This window comes from Lissotriton helveticus, chromosome 7, assembly GCF_964261635.1.
Source record: "Lissotriton helveticus chromosome 7, aLisHel1.1, whole genome shotgun sequence".
In the NCBI taxonomy this organism is placed as follows: Eukaryota; Metazoa; Chordata; class Amphibia; order Caudata; family Salamandridae; genus Lissotriton; species Lissotriton helveticus.
Genome location: NC_136068.1, coordinates 1,087,749,401 through 1,087,767,554, shown reverse-complemented (window position 1 = coordinate 1,087,767,554; position 18,154 = coordinate 1,087,749,401). Strand labels below are relative to the sequence as shown.

Here is an 18,154-nt window from a genome sequence, read left to right as displayed (position 1 = left end):
TCAACAATGATCTCATATCTGAGATAACCGTTACATGTTAGCTATTGTAAGCCAAATGTTCATTACACTATCACTAATTCATACAGGCCAATACTCACCCTTGAGGGACTTTAGGTAATGCGTCTCAGGTGAGCCTATGTGATCAACAATCATGTGTAAAGATTGTGGGACCTCTTTCATGACGTTTTTCCGTAGTGGAGCACAGCAGGCCTTCCTGTAGCACTACCCTTTTGCAGGATGAAGTGCAGGACTGTGCCGTATCTGCAAGTTACTGCGCAGTCCTGTTGTTCTCACCAGCACTGTTGCACAATGTCCTGTTCATCGCTAACGCAGTCCCCTTTGCACAATGGGGCAAGTGTGTCTGCCTTGCGGTGAACATCAGACTTGTACAGGAACGGACACCTCTCAGTTAATCAATCATCACAATGGCCTCTTCCTCTTACTATGTCTACTGCATTGTGAGAAAAAGGGGAGACAAGGAGATTTCATCATATTTGTCAGCATTGAGCCTTCTTCATGCCTGCACTGGGTCTGTGTAATTTCTGGACAGTGCCTCACATTTCATGTTCCTATTACATCTGGGGCAGTGTCAAAAGCCAATGGATGTTGCTGGGAAGGCACCCAGCAACACCCATTGCACGTGCCTATAACGCAGATCAATGCGTTCAAGGGTTGGATTTGCTGCATGCAGCATTATCCCATGACTATGTGCCTTGGTGATGGATGATGACTATTAGGCAGGGTTAGGCATCACACAACGTCACAACAAGTGAGGGTCAGATGGCACAGGGGCCGTCATTTATTGGGCCACCTGGTATTGAGACTGTACCTCAATGTTTGCAGTGTTTCCCAATGCTGAGGGCCAGTATGACCCACGTCTTTCCTGCAAGTGGAAAAGAAAGCTGGTTTACAGGCTGGCTATGTAGATGCAGGGAAATGTGACCATGGCTAGGTCTGTATTGCAGACGTATGTCTTGTGGGCCTAGAAGCAGATTCATTGGTAGAGGTTTGCTGGCCCAGGGTTCTGGCTGACTGTGTAGGCATGTGTGAGCTCCTTGAGTGTCAGTATATCTGTATGGGTGTGGATGCAGTAGAGCTCCTGTATGTGCAGGCGGAAGTGGTATTATTATGGGAGCCACAGGGAACGTCTACCTACGGTTGTCTGGACATTCATCTTTTTTGTACTGAGGGTATTTTTGATACTGTTATTGAGGGCTTTCACATTGCACAGGCTGATGATGATGGATGTGTGGCAGATCTAATCAATGCATCAGTTGGCAATAATGTTGATGCTCTTGCAGAGTTAGCAGAGGGTGAAGAAGTATGGTGAGGATACTGCTATTATCCGTAATGACAGGGTGAGGGATGTGTTCTGTACAATGTATAGTTTGTGTGGCACATATGAGTGCTGAACTGTTTATCCAGCCCAGGGTACCCCCAGGTATAGTCCCATGTGGTAGTGGTTGTTGTGAGGATGATGACCTGTTTTGACAACAAATGGAGATTTGTCCAGCTGAGGCACATACTTGTTGGCACATCTCGCATCCATTGTGGTTAGTCGTGTCCTGTGATGTTGGGTACCTTGGTGAGGGAGAGGCAGAGCTGGGTGTATTAGGCGTAGGGTACTATGCAGAGTCCATGTTCACTGATGTCCTCAGCAAGCGGAGCCATGTAGACATAGCAGACAAAGGTACTGAGGGACAGTCCCTGAGGAACTCAGCATCAGTACTCTGTGTGTTGTGCTGTGAAATGTATTGGGCTGAATCATCGGCTCCGGTCTGCAAGGGTGGAGACATTCCAGTGTGGTGTATTACCTTGCCTCATGCCATAGTGGAGTCTAACTGCTAGTGTGTTGTGGAACATTGTTTCTTGCAATGATGCGATGTATTGTGTATATGGAGTGGCAGTGTGACCTACTTTGAGGATTGTGTGGATGTTGCTGTGGCGTGTAGGAGGGACCTCTTGATGCTGTTGTTTGTCATGGCGCAGGATTGGGGATGTTCTATGTTCCTATGAACATCACTGGGGGCATGATGACCCTCTGGTTAATGACTTGGACAGCAAATGTGTGTGGAAAGATGTGCCTGTGGGTCTTGACGTCTGTTTGGTCAGCAGGGGTGTAACTGCTAATGTCATTTAGCTCTCAGCATTTGTAATTACTGTGGAGGTGCATGTTCCAATGGTGGAGGCCATGTACTGTCACTGTTCGTGTGCAATGGGGGATGCAGCCCTGTGGAAGATGTGCTGTGGGCAGGGGTGTGTGGGTGCTGGATGGACAGGCAACTGCAGTGGCAAGTAAAAGTCAGTGTGAAAACAGAGCAAATACAGGGGATACACAACAGACAGGCCAAATTAGCCCTATCAGGAACAGCAGACACACACACCAAGGGCACAATACAGTGAACAAGGCACAGACAGACCATGGTGCCACTGGGAAATGGCCTCATTGGCAATCTACATTGTACTAGTGGTACAGATTGTACCACAAGTGTATTGGGGCATTTCAATTGGGGAAAGACATTTCTTGTGTGTAGTAGCACAATAATCTGTGTGACAGGCCTGTACATAAATACTTATTGTGGAAGTATGGTAGCTGACTCATTTTCACATAGCGATTTAGTGGATTTTCTAACAGACTCCAAGCTTGAAATCGGTCACATTCTCACTTCTACAAATGAAAGGTGTAACCGTGATCAAGAATCAGTGGTGTGGCGAGGCTTTGCCATTCACTCACATTCACATATGTGTTGGCACATCTCAATTCTGACATGTCATGTAAGTCATCTTGCCATGGCTAATTCTGCAGCTAATTTTGTCCGTCAGTGTGTCAACATACATCTGGCACACTGAGCCTCATCAACGACAGCCTTGAAACACTTTAGAAAAGTGAAATTGTTACGCTTCGGTGCCACAAGGCATTGAGGCATGAGGGCCACAGTCTTAGCAGCAGCACTGAAGTTTTTGTTGGACTTCATACATGAGACACCATGTGAGTGTTGAGTGATGTTGTTTCAATCACTGGTGTGAAGCATGTCCCTATTCCCATGCTTAAGTTAATAGAATTGTCTGCTACTCATCTTACCTTAGGATGTGCCTTTGATGCCAGCCACGTGCTGATGGTTTTCCTTTCATACATACATGTGGTATGTCAGATATTTCATCATCACATACATACACCTTGGACTGACCCACATTCATGGTAGCGTGCAAGCAGATCTGATTTTCCCAGTCACCCCCTCCTTGTACAAACTTGTAGTGTTAGTCATTGTAACTTAAGTCATCATTCGTTATGTTGCACATTAGCAATGCTGTAGTACACACGTTACTAGTCACTTTATGAACGTTGCCAGTTGGACATTGCATGTTGTGGTTGCACATTTATGTAAGTGACACAACTTAGCAAGTAGCAAGGTATGACATGACTCTAATGATCAAGGGACACATACAGTAGGGTTGAGTTTGTACATGCACAGTCCATACATCAACATGACATTTGAGACATGCATGAGTGAGTAGTTTTTTATTGTGTGATAAGGGAGTGTCAACATCATATGTTCACCTCATGGAGGGAGGCCACAGATAATTTATTGTACATCCATTGGCTAGCAGTAATTTGTTTTTCATCATTACTGTGGAACAATGTCAGTATTATGTGCACCAGACAGTGTATATGTATTGTCCAGGTACAATATGTGATGCTAACGCATGGTTCTGCGGAGGACTGGACAATCTTCTGAATCTTCTTCATCAGATGTGTTTGTTGTCACAGCTGATGGTGGAATCAGTGGTGCAGTCGACACAGGAGGCATAGACACATCAGGGGCTGCAGATGTTGATGGGATTGTACCTGCATCATGTTCCATGCCCATCAGGTACCGCATGAATGCACTGAGCATGACTTGGTGATTTTCAAGCACAGCTGTTACATCACGTTGGTAGTTAGCCAATTTGGTCAGGTAGGCATCCTGTTTTGCATTCATTTCTTTAAGGGTGTCCTAAATTTCCCTCAGCCTGTTGGCCACTTCAAGGCTGGCACTTGTGTTAGGCATTTGTCTGTGCCTCTGCTGCATGACTTCTGATATGTCATTCATGGCGTGAAACAAAGTACGTGGTGGTGCATCATTGCTGCTACCAGTTTCCGCACTGCCACTATTGGATGTTAGGCAACGGAGCACTCCCTCTAGGGTGCCTGCCATGCTCTCAATGCCTTTACGCACCTCCTGTGCCAACTGACCCTGTACATCCACAACACGTTGTTCAAAAGAATTCAGCGTGTTGGGCGAGTGGTGAGGCAGAGATGTTGTGGGAGGTGGCGTAGGAGTGCTTCCATGTTGGGCAAGCGGAGATCCCACTGTGCTGGTTTGCCTTCTGGTGCGGGGAGAGGGAGTTTGTATTGATTCTAACAGGTCCTGGATGACATCTGTGTCCACACTTGGTACACTTTCCCCGCCGTCATCATCGGATTCAAACATAAGTTCCTGCTCATGAGGATGTGTACCATGCTCTGAAATAAAAAATAGATGTATGTTTATGATCATATCTGACATATGGTGTACAGATGCACAATTCTGAGTCATCTACCCTTTTTGATTTTGATGTGTGTCAACATGTCAAATTTAAAGCTACACATCATCACTCATGTTACCTAAAATGACATGGCATGAATCATTTGATGGATTCCAAATGTTTGTCCAAAAACATGGCACATGGCCAGACAGTGCTTGCACACTTGCAACATTCAACTTGAGTGCATGTCCTGATGTCTGTTTTGTTGGTGTATATTGGGGCCACATTCCAGCACAGTAGCAAGTCCAAGTGGCATTTTGCACTCTATATGTGTGCAACAGGTATCAGGCCACAATTAATGAGGATCGGGGACATGGATTTCTTACCATCTCCCATCATCCCACCTGTCATAGCCATCACAGCTGTGTTGTTTGTGTGTGGCCCATTTCCTGTGTCTTCATGCTAATTACGTTATATTTGGATAATACAGATTGCTCCTGGTATGTTGCTCAACCTACACCCAGCTCCCCCTGTGTGCCCCTGCTGCCGCTGCTGAGTACACACTGGCAGGTGTGCAGAACCACCATATTAGTGTCCCATTAGTGGCCTCAGTGCAACTATTTTTCACCCTGTTTGCACACCATTTTAGTTTCAGTGCCACTGTTCCACCACCCCATGCACACTTGCTGCTCCCGCCTACCAGCTGCTCCTCCCTCCCACATCCCCATATGTCCCAAACTGTGCTCGGCTGTGCTACTTGCGCACCAGAGGCACACCTTAAGCAAGCCAGTCTGCAGCCATCTGCGCCTGGACCATGCCCAGCGCCAGGTCCCCTAGTGGCCACTAACGCCACTACACCAGACTCCAGTACTACGCCTGTACCCTCCATGCACTCAATGCCATCCAAAACAACAGTTGCTTCCAGCCCACCACAATAACATACACACGGGACCCTTCTCCTGCCGCACATGCAGCTTCACATGCAAGTGAGCCACCAAACCCCCATGGAGTGGACCCAACCACCTCTGATGCATTATCCACAACACCCACTCCACACGAACACAGCCCATGTGGCTCTGGGATCTGCTTGACACCTCCGCCCCAGATATGTGATTATTAATCTTGACCTGGTGGGACTACTCCTCTGCGACCAACATCACCATAGACATCCCAGACAGCTACAAGTTGAACCGCAGGGATTGCGCTGACTGATTTGGTGTATGGGTCACCATCGACCACAAGTCCACCCTCAAGGTCGGCACCCATGCAGACAACACCATCAACACCGCCAACCACCTGCACATAAACATCCACACCACCACCCAACACCACCCTCAGAGGACCCTCGTGTACAGCACATCAACCCTGTGCTCAGTTCTGCTGCTCCATCAATGACCTCGCCAGCACCCACGCACTCCCCTCCACGCACCACATCATCCTGTGGGACCTGACCTTACACCTCAAGGACAACAACGACGACAACTCCACCATACTGATCAACGACCTCACCAGACCCGGCTGCAGACAACTCGGGACCAAACCCACGCCACCAGCCACAAGCTGGAGCCCGTCTTCTCAACAGGCACCCACGTCACCTCCAACCACACCACTGAACTGCACTCGACCGACCACCGCAGCATCAATTTTACCTTCAATTAATCAACCACACACCACTGCAGACAACTGCTGCCTCACCAATGCTGGGTAAAAGTAAACGTAGACCAGCTGGTCACACCCCTCAGCCAGGGCCCGAACTACAACCCCACCAACCCAGTCGCCAGTGCCCAAAAACTCTGACAGTGTATGTAGGACTGCACCAACACCTTTGCCCCACTCACGTTGGCCTCCAACAGCCACGCCTGCAACAGAGCCACCCAGTTCACCGACTACCTCCAGACCTACCAACGCACATGCCGGAAGATGGAGTGAACATGGCTCCATGGACACACACTGCACAACCACACAGTCCACAAGGACGCCACGTGTATACATCACCACCTCAACAGATTGGCAAAGAGCTCCTCCTTCCAAACCTTTCTGGATACCAATGCACACGACAGCAATGAGGTCTTCTGCATCGTTATTGAACAGAGAAACCCATGCGCAAATGTTGTCAACATCCCACCCTCACAAGAAGTGTGGGACTCACTGTCCATCTTCTCACAGCGCACGTTTGGTGCCATCGACGACAGCTTCACCACCACATCCACCCCAACTATGCCAGACTCCACCTCCCCAGCGAGGACCACCAGCGCCAACCGCAGCACATCCTGGTACTACGTCGACAAGGACGCAACACGCAAGGTCATGAACTCCGTACACTGTGGATCACCAGCAGTACCATCACCACACCACTTATTGTACAAAGCAGAGGAAGCGATCATACCACAACTACACAAGTTCATCTACATCTTCTTCAATGCAGCAACATTCCATGAAATATGGAAGCACGCCACAAGCAATGCCCTCCTCAAGACGCACAAGGCACCCCCCAAGGCCCTCGAGGACTCACGGCCCATCTCCCTGCTCACGTTCCCAACGAAGGTCATCTAGGTAATGATGAACATGCTATTGGGCCGCGGGCTGGTAGACCCCAACATGTTTCACCCGTCCCAGTCCGGATTCATACGTACATACAGCAGCAAGACAGTCCACATGTCCGGCACAGACAACATCATGCGCCAACTAGCCAGCACCAAGACAGCAGCCCTCTTCCTCCTGGACCGGTCGACCACCTTTGACACGGTATGCCATCACACTCTGAAGACACACCTCCGAGAATCATGATTCCAATTGAAGGCCCTAGACTGAACCACGTCCTTTCTCTCCGGCAGAACCCAGAGCGTCCAGAGTGTCCGAAACCCATCCATCAAATGGGACGCCATCAACATCATCTGCGACGTACCCCAGGGGTCATCCCTCAGCCCAACACTGTTCAACATGTACATGTCCCCCTCGTACACGTGGGCCGCCATCACAGCCTCTACATCATCTCCTACACCAACAACACCCAGCTCATCCTCTCCATCACCAGGGACCCACACACACCCTCAACAAACCTCCACGAGGGAATGAAGTCCCTCACCAACTGGATGAGGAGCAGCAGTCTGAAACTGTACTTGGACATGACACAGGTCCTCATCCTTGGACCCACACCCTGAGTCTGGGACGACTCCTGGTGGGCAACCACACTGGGAACAGCAACAACACCCACTGACCATGCACGCAACTTACAATACATCCAGTACTCCTCCCTCTCCATGTCTGAGCAGGTCGACACCTTCTCCTCCTCATGCTACAACTGCCTCCACATGCTATGCTGGATCTACAAGTGGATCCCCACCCCAGACAAAAATTAGTGTGACGCAGGCCCTGAGCAGCAGCGGACTGGACTACCGCAACGCACTGTACTGAGGATTCCCAGATAAACACCTACAAGTACTGCAACGCATCCAATACACTTACGGCTCATTGATTGTCAACGTCCCCCACCGCAGCAACATCTTCCCCCAAATGTGAGACCTACACTGGTTCCCCATCAGCAAGTGGATCAGCTTCAAGCTCCAGACCCAGACGCACAATACACTCCAGTAGGCCGGAGCAGCCTACCTGTACAGCAGACTCAGCTTCTACACCCCCACACGCCAGGTCCGCTCCACCAGCCTCCCCCTCACCACTGTCCACCGCATCCTATGACCAATCTCCAGCAGCAGATCCTTGTCCTACCTCGCCGCCAAGACCTTGCACACCCTCCCGGCCCACCTACGGCAGACCCAGGACCTACTCCCATTCAGAAGACTCATCAAGACCTGTCTCTTTGAGCGGTAGCCGCAGCCCCTTCCCATCAGAGTGGGAGATCCAACATGTGTTTTTACATGCTGAATGAGTTGTTCCAAGGACACAGACTTCTGTATTCTCTGATTTATTTTTCATGCAGCTGTGGTTCATGCAGACTGCTACGTAATGCATTCCGCAATGTATTTCAAGTGTTTGGTTGGTGTAGTCTTAGGTGTGAGAGAGTATGAGCTGTCTGTCATCAGCAATGGATACAATGTTGAGGCTGTGTTTGTTTTCAAATGGCGCTGAGGCAGCCCTGTTGATGTTGACAAGGGTCAGACACATAGATGGTCCCTCTTGCATTCAGCATTGGAATTGCGTGATTATAAAGACGAAGGTTGTCAGTCGGATCCTTGGACCTCTTGCTGGGATGAGTGACCCAGTTAAGCGTTGTTCCTTGGAATCCTGCTTCATGTAGTGTAGCAAATCTGTGTGGTGTTAGTCTGTGTCGGAGCACAATCACAGCTCTTGGTCCCGGAGGGTGCAGATGTCACCTGTGGCTGTGAATAGGGTGATCTTGGTGCTGTTGTTGATGTGATGTGGACAGGGCTGTAGTGATCCCACAGGTGGCTGTATGTCATGTTGGAGGGGGTGCATTGAGCTATGACTGGTGTCCCGGTGGCTATGGTAGTATGGCTGTTGTGTTGGGAGAGGTTTGCGTGGTGCTGCCTGTGGCATCTCCTGTGTACGGCAAAGTTGTTGTAGTGACATTTTTTACTTTATGGTGAACTTTGTTGGACACTTATCACAGGTCTGTAGTGCCAGGGTGATGTCTGTAGCTTTGCAGCATAGGTTGTTTTATTCATGCAGGACCTTGACGAGTTTGCAGGACTTTCCATTATCTTAGACTATTTTTTTGTGGTGCTCCCTCATTGCATACTTGTATGTGTTTTACATTTCAGGTGTCTTGGTGTTTATACAGTTCCTACCAAGGTATCTGCTGGTGCCTCTTGCTTCTTAGAGATCAGTGCTCTACCATGCCGTGTTCCTGTAGTGCTGTTTGTTAGGCTTGCAGAGGGTGGAGGTCTGGTATGCGCAGTTGTGTATCCAGGTGTGACTTTCACTTGCAGAAACGCTGGCGTTGGCTGTGTTTGAGGCCAGGGTGGTGGTTGAGGTTTGTCAGCAGTGTAGGCATGTGAAATGTCTGCGGGTCATGTTTGCAAAGGCCTGTTGTCATTCTCCAATGTTTTCCATGTATGAGTGCATGGAGGCTGGGTGAGCTGCATCAGTGAATGACTGTATATCAGTTGCTGCTGGAAATGATTGCATTTGGGACACAGATGTGCGCATTCAGACTAGCCATTGGCGTGCCTTCAGCACACCATGTACATGGGTCTGCTGTGCGCTTGCACAGCGGCTGACATTGAGTAGGCTAAGTGTGAGGTACCATATTCAGTGATGACGGAACACATGAAGACAGGGGTGGGGGCCTTAGTGGTAGTTCATGGACCATATGTGGAGTGTGGGCTCTGATGAGAGCACTGAACTGACTTATAATTGAGACACAAGGGATGAGTGACTGATGTGATCATGCTATGTGTCATCATGGCATGGGAGGGTGGGTAGGGGAGATCTAATATGAGGTGGGGCATGTGCATATTGGCAAGATGACTCAGGTGCCACCCATGATGACCAGAGCAGTAATACCCACTTCCATGTTTGGTATGCAGGCTGCATTTCAGCCTCCATTGCAAACATGGCCGTCACTCCAGCATGTGGCTGCATGACTTATCCCATTTCCTATTACCAGTCACACCAGCACTTCACAGCGTTGTGATTGACTCAGAGTAGTGAGCCTGGCTGGCTAATTCCTTTTACGTGACACAAAGGCAGGGTTGCATAGGCTCCAGAGAAATGGGACACAGCTTTGAGGTCAGACTTCCCTCAATGTGTGCCTGATTCACAAAACAGACTTAGACTCAATCCTAAACTTAATACTATTTTGGTGTTGACAGAATGCACTTACTACTTTTGGCATTCACAGAATGAACTTAGTACTTTTGGTAATCACAGAAGTTAGGATTTTGCCTTTAGTCTGTCTTAAGTCTGTCTTCAGAGAAACTTAAGACAAAATCCTAACTTCTGTGAATAGCAAAAGTAGTAAGTTCATTATGTGAATGCTAAAATTAGTAAGTGCATTCTGTGAATAGCAATATAGTAGTAAGTTTTGGATTGAGTCTTAAGTTCATTCTGTGAATGGGCCACTATATGTTTTGCAGCACACACTCACACACACATCCCTGCATCCATAAGACATTGATTGTTATTTCCTGCATTTGTTGACTCACAGCTGTCCCCCCCACAATTGGCAATGTTTGTCACTGTGCCCCCATGCATAGCAGGTGTAACACTCTTGTGCCAAAAGGCACATACATATCACCAAAACATGCCATGTCATCACATTCCATTGAATTCATAGTTAATACTAGGCATGTTGCAACTGTAGAGTAGGTGTTGCACAGCAGAGACTTTCATTACACTGTTCAAAGTTCAGTGAGTACATGGACAATCTATCCTTGTCACCACACACCCAGACCTGAAGCATTAAATTCCTTTATGAACAACCACGACACACACTATTGAGTCAGATTAGTGAGTAATGCACACACCATTTTTCATAGCCTGAAGAAATATGCACAGCATTTATTCATATTCTCAACATTTCACCCCCTATTTCTCATGATGTACATATATATAAATAATAGTTCAGACATATGTCACCCCATGACACAACCAAATGTTATTATTTGACACATAAATGCACATTTGTGTTATTTTTTGGATTTGTCACAATTTTTTTTTTCTTCATACTGACACACATTACCACATGTAGTACTTACATCACAACATGATTGTGGCCACAATTAAGTATTTTGAGATGATATTTTGGAACACATGCATTGCATTGTTGACATTGTGCAGCATACATTGTAATGGTCATCACTAATGACTACGGCAACCATGGTGTACGCTGTTTGCATTTGACTGGCTCAGGTCCACACTGTGTACCAAGGTTTATTCCTCTTGGACACTGCAACTATACAATGTCAGCAACCTCCTCACATTCAACCCTGTACGCCACCTCACCTGCCAGGACGTAACTCTGCTACAGACATCACCATCACTGTCACTGACAACTTCTGTGTCACCTGCATGTGGCAGCACGACAATCATGGAAGAGGCATTGTTAACCCATACACTGGTACACTCAGAATGAGCAGGCACTCTAATGTGCCATGGTTGACCATGTACTACGACAACTACATTATCGTGACCAGGCCCATGGGCATACTCAACAGCACACTCATGTGCAGGACACACAGGCCATGTGCTCCATTCTCCAACACCATTGTTGACCTCATTGCACCCCAGTGTGTGACATCCACAGACAGCATCCCTCTCGATGACCTCCAGTTCCACCTCAGCTGGTTAAGTTACCTTACCAACAACACCTCAAGGGTAACTTCACTGACATCAGACACAAGCATCAAGGGACCTCAACATACCACTGAACAGGACACTTTTAAGTACCTGTAGTACGGCTCCATAGTACGGCTGCAGGTACTTCTGATTCAGGTCTGACTTCATACTCTCCTGGCACTACCATCATTGAATGCATGACATATGTGACTTGACCAGCAATCACCACCACCATCCTTGCACCCTCTTGCAGCTGGTGCAAGGACACTGCATGACATCTCATCCACTCCTTGTGCAAAGACAGTCCACCAATGCTTAAATACTTGTGTCACTACAGCACACAAATAGCACTGTTAGGATCTCGAATGACACCATCATTTCTGCACCCCTCATGAATGTACTTGCATCCCTACTTTCCCCCTACCTCATGGCAGCCATGTATGTGGGCAGTGCCATTGGCATCGTCTGCCACGATGCATTGGTGGAGTTGCGGCATGGTTGTGCATACACTGACATTATGATTTGTAAAGGATCTGTCATTGCTTGAATCATTGAGCAATGTCCAGTAGGTACTGTACATCCATGCTATTGCAAGGAGGGACATGGTGAGAAGTGTTGCCTCACTGTCTTCTTGCAGCAACAATTTTCATGGTTGTGCCATAGGAATGCACACAATATTGTTGTTGTTGCACATTTGTCGAGTGTATCTTTGTCACAGGGCAACCCTGTAACCTTGTTTGCAGCGCTGTCCAGTACCACTCCCATGCATATATGTTGTGGCACGATGTCACCTTCCTTAGGGACATGTATGTTGTGGCTTTTCATTCCGGGAGCTATTGTGCATTTGCATGAGTTTGCTTTTTTCTGTCATGTCTGAGACAGCCTTGCTAATCTTGCAAGGTGCAGTTAGTCACAACGACACAGGTGCACAATGCTTGGCATGCGCCGACCCAGGCAAACTTGCACCATGTTGCGGGGGGTCCAGCGGTGCAGGGGATCAGTGTTTGTGTGCATGGAAGGGACACATTCCTGCATGATGCAGTCATCTAAAGATTTTTCCGCTTTCTATGTGTCCACTTGAATGCAAAAGCTATATGTTGGGTATATCCGAGAGGGAACAGTTCGTATTTCTTGAGGTTGTGCATGCCTTACACAGACCCTGTGGATGCATATCTTTGTGGCGCAGCGTAATAGTTACAGTTTGACTTTGCTATTGGACATTGTCAATTGGACATGGATGTTTCTGGGTACACCCCCAGCAACAGCCCTGGAATTTCGCTTTCTCACACTTTAATGTGGGAATGGTGCAATGACATGATATGTTGTACTATGTTACATGGCTGTCTGTGGCCTATTATTGTGGGTGTGGCACATTGTGCCACCACTACATGATCAAAATAACATCCTGCCAGCACAGTGGTAGCAGTCCAGGTTATACAAGTGTTAAACTTGGTCTGTTGCAGGATGTTGTGTGATTGGTATTTCATGAGGGTAGTTGTATATTCACTTAGAAATTATGTTATTACTTTGACAGGGGTAGGTGTTTACCAAATGTGACATGTGCATGTCCCTGGTACAATACTTTTTGAAGACCCTTCACAGTTCATGACATTGCATGACTACTCTTCCCACTACACGTCAGTAATTGAGCCGGCTACCTTAGTTTATGCACTGCACAACATTACCTTTTTTCACATTTCCCCTTGTAGGGACTTACCCTGTGTGTCTTGCGGTTCCTCATGCTCTGCACTGTCCTGTCCTGGAATTCCAACCACCAACTCGTCTGGGATGACCGCCGCAACCCGCTCCTCAAGGTCATCCAGCTCTTCATGTTGTGATGGGCTGCCTCCTCCTGTCGCCGCTGCTTCTTTGCGTTTTTTTGCCATTTTCTCTTTTGTCCGGCGCTTTATGTCGTTCCAGCGTTTCTTGAGGTCAATGACTGTCCTCTTAGATTGGGCCACACAGTTGACCTTTGTCAATATGGACTGCCAAATTGCCTCTTTTTTGATAGTGGCAACTTGGAACTTGCAAAGAGCTGGTGCTGGTGGTCTGTGACCTCATTTATGAGTATGTTGTTCTCCTCAGCACTGAAATTAATTTTCCTCTTCCTCTTTACATGGGTTTCTCCCTGTGTTTCAGGCTGCGCATCCTGGCTGCCATGTGGCTGGGCATCCTGGCTGCCATGTGGAAGGTTCCCTTGACTGCTGCTGTGTCCTTCAGGCTCCATGGTAACAATTTTTTCCATTTGCGTGAGAATTAGGAGATGGATGCGTGTATTTTTGGCGTTTTCCGGATTGTGACGCAACGTGAAAGTGACGCAGTGACGCGTACACTTACGTCAGTTCCGCGATTGCGACTTACGGCACTTTTCCCGCACTTGCGTGACTTTCCGGTACGTCAGGACGCCAGCGTCTGCGTGTTTTTTTTCCGGCTTACGGCATCACTTGCGACATGATGCGCCATTGCATTAATGTGACACATCCGCGTCGCAAAATTCTGACGCAGCGCGTCGTAAGGAATTGTGGCGCATCCCTGCGCAAGGATGCGTCACTTTTCATAAATGAGGGCCAGAGAGTCTAGGGACTCTCCATGATCTCCTTACAATAATCATATCTTTGCACACAGCAACATGGTGTAGAGTCTAAATGGGGGGAGAAAGGGACCTAACTAGTCCAATCCCCACGATGAATGGTCTGAAACAAGGTTGCCTCCTCGCCCCCTTGTTATTTTCCATCCATATAAGCGACCTACCAGGGTACTTCTCCCAAATTAATAATTTTGCCCCAAAGCTAGCGCAAAGTGATATCCATAGCCTAATGTATGCAGACGGCCTTGTTATATTCGATCGTACCCCAATTGGACTACAAAGAAATGTAATTGAATTAAATAGATACTCAAAAGAATTTGTTTAGTCCCTAACATCTCCAAAACTAAAATTCTACCTTTTAAAGGAAGAAGGAAATTTCCATCTTTTACCTGGTCACTGGGAGGTAAACCGATTGGGATAGTGAAAGAATACGTTTATTTGGGCCAAATCTTTACGTACAACCTTCAAAATGCTTCCTATTTTCAGCACCTCGTGCAAAAGGCAGACTCCCATGTTGGGGCCATTATAGAGATTTTACTCCTCAACTGGGAATATGCATTCTAAATCCTTGCTGGAGGTCTACAGCATGAAAGTCCCACCCATTTATTTTATGCCTTGGACTATATACAGATTACAACCTGGTGACCAATAAAAGTGAAAGTAGGGACTATTCTACGAAAACCGCTGAAAGTCCCCTTAGAAGCCTTAAGCCTCGAGCTTTCTTTAACAAGCACATATGCTCTAGCCATTTCTAATATTATACGGTGGGCCTTTAATCTTTTACATGCAGCTCCTGGCAACTTAAGATATATATTTGAGACTTTTAGAGAAGATTCGGCACTGCACACTTTTAAAAGGAATCTCCAAATACCCCACGAGGCACCCCAATGCACCGTTGTACTTTTGTAGGCTTGGTCTCCAGCACATTTGAAGCTCTTTTTAAAACCTATGATGCCGAGAATACGCTTTGCATTAGATAAGGAGCACTGTACTCAATTAAAGTACTACAAAACATTTGCAGAAAATATAGTATATAAAACTTCAGAGCATAATTTACAGTTTCAGCTATTACATAGAGTAAGGTGCTGTATTTTTCTTGGGCGATTAGGAATTCTCTGTTGAGGAAGAGGAAATTAGGAGAGTTATTCAGTCACTGAGGTATAATAAAGCACCTGGGACCGATGGGTCTACTAGGATTTTTTCATCAGGTCTACCTTTCCCAAGTTGCCCACAAATTGGTGAATCTTTTAAACAATTGTACTAAATGGAGGATTGTTACAACCTCTATCAGTGAGACTACAATCAGGGTCCTTCCTATGCTGGGTAGAAATATGATTCTTACAGACCTATGGCCTTTCTCAATGTGGATACCAAATTAATCATAAAAAGATTAGCCTCTGGACTTGAAACAATTCTGCCAGACCTCACCCATCCATACCACCAGTCACAAGAGTTTTATTTTGTCAAACAACATTGCAGCTTGCTGGGGCCAGATTGTGTTTTCATTGTTCTCTATTACACTGCCATATAAGACAGTTGATTAAGCAATCTTATGACGTAATAAGCCAAGCATTATGCGGTAGCAACTTCTATGGCCATTGCCGTTAATAGTCTATATGCCCATTGCTGGAAAGTGCCTCTTTTTGCATGGTAAGCCCAAACGTTTTGCCTGTTGCCTTATATGATTTCAAACTGTAAGTAAACTGGGTCCCTGCTCACCAGGTCCCCAGTGCCAGATCTCTTCCCCCAAAACACTGTTCCACAATTGGCACAGTTTCAGCTACCCCTGTAAGTTACTAGTATGTGGTACCCCTGGTACCTAAGTATGGGTACTGAAGAGGTTCCACTTAGGCTGCACCACTGATTGTGCCACCCAAGAGGCCCCTCACCAAGGCTATGCACTCTGCCATTGCAGTCTACGTGTCTTGGTGCAGGAAAATCAGAAGAGTCGACATGGCACAAAGCCCTGTGTGCAGTGCCCAACATACACTGTATAAGACATAGGTAAGTCTCCCCTACTGTAGGCCTTTAGCCCCAAGGCTGAGTGCATTATATTCTATCAGCATGAGCAGATATGCGTCTACAATGTCAAGTCCATTCTGTGATGTTGTAAGTGAACAGGCACGCCATAAAGAGCACATGGGTTTCATAGCTCCATGATGGCTTCACTGATTTCCAAAATGTTTGGTACAAAACATCTTGTCTTAATAAATCCTCGCTAATGTTAGTGTTGAATATATTAATTATTTCTCTTAGGAGATCAAACTTTCCATTACTAGACATGTTTCTGACCTCATGGGGTGAAAGCCAGTACTCTCAGAAGACAGAACAATGCCTGCTCTGGGCGGAGGGTATATCACACCTCCTCCAGCCCATGCTGCCTTTGAAATGCAACCCAGGAACCCGCAGATAGTGGGAGAGTCCCTTTCCTGCTTCACTTTTGGAGGGGGAAAGTTAGTTGGATGAGGGTCCTCCCTTAGCCTGTACCACCCCTAGGGCAGGGCAGGCAAGATGAACCCCTCTTCTGAAATTCCACCATCTTGAGAAGGTAAGAAAACTTCCAATCAGGGCTAGGATGGTGCCCCTTACCGCATAAAGTGGTCACTAAATGGTGTAATCACCCTAAAGGAAGATAGCCTATTGCCTATTACCTGTCTCCCCTTGTAACACCCCTAAATGCAATATTTAGGTGGCTTCTCGAGACCTAAACCTCAGATTCATTGGACCAAAGAAGACCCGCTGCACATGAACTGAGGCCCAGCTGCAAAAGAAAAAGGCGCCAAACCCTGCCAGCTGCTCCAAGGATTTGACAGTTGCTGCCTGCTGTGTTGTCCTGAACCTGCAAGAACTCCAAGTACCTGCAACATTCAAGAAATCACTAAGAAGCTATCTTGGAGTGAAGGTATGACTCCCCTGCCCACCGCAGGCACCAATCCCATGAAGTGAACTTGCTGTTCCCCAATGACCATGACGCAGCACCAAAGAAAGAAGAGGACAACAGTGCTCTAGGGTCAGATATGCCTCTCCACCAAGTTTGAAGCACCAGGACCTACCAGAGCCGCAGCCTACCAATACCTCGGGTACAGGACCCACAATGGTAAAAACCAAGCAGAAGAGCCCAGCCTGGACTCTCAAAGCACCAGACATACGCACAAGTTGAGAGATATCGAGACACCTGAGATCCACTTCCTGAGTGCCCAGCTGTCCAGACATCGCTTCTCCAAATTGCCAGCTCCTGACCTCGAGGACCCTAATGACGCCCAAAAGCACAGCTGACTTGCTCTCTCTGCGCCCTGCCCCACCGGCCCCAGCACCGACTAACCAGCTCTGCTTCCATGGTCCCCAGGACCTTGTGACATCCTCCCTCTAAGGACACTAACCGAAAATACCTGTAAGTCCACCTGTGCAGTGCATTTTCAAGTGGCCTCCTTTGTCGTTGCGTGCCAGTTTCCAAGTCCCTCTGCACTTTGCTCTTGCCTAACCTGGGAAGCTTCAGAATTTCTCCTATGGAACTTTGGACCTGGTCCGAGCGTTGACCTAAAACGAGAAGGTGAACTTTGTGACAGCAGTGCCAGATATTATATGCATTTTTCCATTGTTTCATATACTGTTTAGTTGCTCACAAAAGTGATATATTTTCGGGACATTGAGAAACCGGAACTCTGAAAATACTTACCTTAGAACTGTGTCCTTGGTCTTAGAAAATACATAAAAATAGACTTCATTTTTATAAATTGATCTTGGATTCATTCTTGAGTGTGTGTGTCTCAATTATTGTCTCTGTGAGTAAAACAAATGCTTAGC

General features: G+C 47.2%; 1 protein-coding gene across 1 annotated transcript; it reads right to left on the bottom strand.

Moving 5' to 3' along the window:
* Positions 1–3,505: 3,505 nt before the first annotated feature.
* LOC144767238 (uncharacterized) lies at positions 3,506–17,851 on the bottom strand. The gene is made up of 2 exons (XM_078650768.1): positions 17,740–17,851; positions 3,506–4,504 (listed from the first exon to the last, which is right to left on the bottom strand). The coding sequence occupies exons 1-2, from the start codon at positions 17,762–17,764 to the stop codon at positions 3,996–3,998; spliced, it is 534 nt and encodes a 177-aa protein (XP_078506894.1). The 5' UTR covers positions 17,765–17,851; the 3' UTR covers positions 3,506–3,995.
* Between the last annotated feature and the right edge of the window lie 303 nt (positions 17,852–18,154).